This window comes from Nannochloropsis gaditana, assembly GCF_000240725.1.
Source record: "Nannochloropsis gaditana CCMP526 unplaced genomic scaffold scaffold693, whole genome shotgun sequence".
Classification (NCBI taxonomy): domain Eukaryota; class Eustigmatophyceae; order Eustigmatales; family Monodopsidaceae; genus Microchloropsis; species Microchloropsis gaditana.
In genome coordinates, this window is record NW_005803260.1 from 12199 (window position 1) to 13894 (window position 1696).

At 56.6% G+C, this 1696-nt stretch overlaps 1 protein-coding gene across 1 annotated transcript; it reads left to right on the top strand.

Moving 5' to 3' along the window:
- Positions 1 to 670: 670 nt before the first annotated feature.
- NGA_0436300 (uncharacterized protein) lies at positions 671 to 1688 on the top strand (the record flags this gene model as incomplete). Its single annotated transcript, XM_005853887.1, has 3 exons — positions 671 to 677; positions 863 to 1095; positions 1389 to 1688. Coding segments are annotated over 3 exons (540 nt in total), but the record flags the coding sequence as incomplete, so codon positions are not given.
- Between the last annotated feature and the right edge of the window lie 8 nt (positions 1689 to 1696).

Genomic DNA, 1696 nt, shown 5'->3' on the forward strand with positions numbered 1-1696 from the left:
TTCCACCAGCTCCAGATCCCTCGCCCGTTCCGCCAACGCCGTTACGAGGGAGGATGCCTCCTTCGCTACCTCCTCAGTGACTTCCTGGGCCTCGCACCATGGAGCGTTTCCCGACACCATTCCCTGGATGGCACTGGCGGCACGTGGAGGGAAGGAAGAGGAGGGGAATGTCACGTGAGCTTTCCTCTGAAGTTAGAGTTGTGCACGTTCTGCACGGCCTGGCCGTCCCCTTCATCGCACGGCTTGTCGCATGTGCCCCCTTCTTTCCTACCTCGCGGCACCCAACAGCCGCCCCACCACCTCCCCTGCCATCATTCCTTTTCGGAAACCTTCATCAAAACCTTCTTGGAGTCCGGCGGGATGCCCTGCGCTGGCACCGTCCCTGTATCCCTGGTTATGTAGAACACGTTGTTGTTCCTCCTGGGGAGGGAGGGGCCGTGAGGGAATACCCGCAGCCGGGGGCGGGCGATGCAAAGGGTCATGTACGTCATTGTGATCGCTATAGCTGTCTTCGTCGCTGCTGTCTATCATAATGGGGGCGGCCTGCTGAAACACCGAAGACGGAAAATGTGACGAGTCGAAGGGAAAAGGGTAAGGCAAGAGGAAAGTGGGTGAAAAAGCTTTACGCAATCACCCCAAAAAAGCACGATTCCCCTCTTTCTGCCCAACCATGAAGGGTACGCATGTATACTGCCATTTTTAATCAAATCATTGATAAGGTGGATGCACATGTGGAGCTTTATGCGCCGTAGACAGCTCCTCCTATCACTTCATAAGAGGGGAGGAGGTTAACCTCGTACGACCATGCGGAGGCCCAAATTCCTGCCAGCAATTTTTTCACACTATTCCCATGGTTTCGCAGGCACAACCAAGTGGCCCGCCAGTGTACGTGCATTGCTTGTGCCTGGCTTCCGTCGCGTCGTCGAGCCGAGCATCGATTTGGTGTTCCTGGGTTTTCTTTTTCCTGTGTTGCACCGCCTTGCCATGTTCCCTTTCGGTCGATCCCGTCGACCTGACAGAGACTTGGATGCCCTCAAACGTCAACAAATAGAGGCACTCAAGCAAGCTGTGCCGACAGCTAGGGCAGTCAATTCGGTACGTTTACAAATATCGCAAGGGTTTATTCATCTACCTTTTTCGGACATGGTCTATGGTTCCTGAGTGTTGAAATTTAAGTCTTCCGCAATGCATTTCTTGCCTCGGAAGACTGTGAGTGAGCGAAGTGTCACTCACAAAGCATTTCGTTGGAGCTCTATCTCTTTCTCTAGATTAGCTCATATTACAAACCACCCATCAGCTTTTCCGACCGGTCCATCTCCTCCCTTCCTCTTTCCCTCCCTCCCTGTCTTCCCTCCCTTCCTCCCTCCCTCCATCCCCCCCAATCCCAGGACTCCTCTCTGTTCGACCTCCCGATCCCCTCCGCCTCTGCCACAGCCGTCCTTCGCGTCTCCCTCCCCCACAACTTCCCGGACGAGCCCCCGTCCCTCCGCCTCCTGGGCCTGGGGGTCCGGCATGCCTGGATTGACGCCACTGGCGCCGTTGTCCGGCACCCGAAGCTGAGTCCCTGGCAATCCACCCACTCCCTCGCAGAGGTGTGCACGAGCGTCATGCAAGAGATCACGAAAACGGTGGGGGGTTCCCCGACGGTGGGCGTGGGCGTGGCCGTTCAATGGGGTGGGGGAGGAGGAGGAGGAGG